The sequence below is a fragment of the Acanthisitta chloris genome, unplaced genomic scaffold (genome assembly GCF_000695815.1).
Source record: "Acanthisitta chloris isolate BGI_N310 unplaced genomic scaffold, ASM69581v1 scaffold25817, whole genome shotgun sequence".
In the NCBI taxonomy this organism is placed as follows: domain Eukaryota; kingdom Metazoa; phylum Chordata; class Aves; order Passeriformes; family Acanthisittidae; genus Acanthisitta; species Acanthisitta chloris.
Window position 1 is genome coordinate 26,321 of NW_008682399.1, and position 616 is coordinate 26,936.

The window sequence follows — 616 nt, forward strand, 5'->3', positions numbered from 1 at the left end:
CCAGGGATGCAGCAGGCACACGAGGAGGGTTTTGCCCGAGTTTCCCATGGAAAGCTGTCCACCAGGAGGGGGTGGGTGTCTGGGGGCCCTCCCATCCCCACCTCATGGGGGCAGGGGCTCAACCCCAGGGCCACCACCACTGCCGTGTGTGACTCTTCTGACATCTCTCTCTCTCTCCCCCGCTCCGGACGGCTGGCAGGTCTGAGTAATATAATTGGCATCATCGTATACATATCAGCCAACGCTGGAGACCCCTCCAAGAGTGACTCCAAGAAGAACAGCTACTCCTACGGCTGGGCCTTCTATTTTGGGGCCCTGTCCTTCATTATAGCCGAGATGGTGGGAGTGCTGGCTGTCCACATGTTCATAGACCGGCACAAACAGCTGCGCGCCAATGCTCGTGCCACGGACTACCTCCAGTCCTCCGCCATCACCCGCATCCCCAGCTACCGGTACCGCTATCAGAGACGCAGTCGCTCCAGCTCCCGCTCCACTGAGCCTTCACACTCCAGGGATGCCTCTCCCGTCGGGATCAAAGGGTTCAACACCCTCCCATCAACAGAGATCTCGATGTACACCCTGACCAGGGACCCGCTGAAGGCAACCACTACCCCCA

The 616-nt window shown here is 59.7% G+C and overlaps 1 protein-coding gene across 1 annotated transcript in view; it reads left to right on the forward strand.

Annotated features, from left to right (window-relative positions):
- The window catches only part of CACNG2 (calcium channel, voltage-dependent, gamma subunit 2), a gene marked incomplete at both ends in the record, with an annotated part of 4,889 nt that extends 4,277 nt beyond the window's left edge, over positions 1-612 (forward strand). The window contains one exon of the mRNA XM_009078520.1: positions 200-612. Within this exon, the coding sequence (XP_009076768.1) occupies positions 200-612 (413 nt within the window). The remainder of the gene's footprint in view (positions 1-199) is intronic.
- Between the last annotated feature and the right edge of the window lie 4 nt (positions 613-616).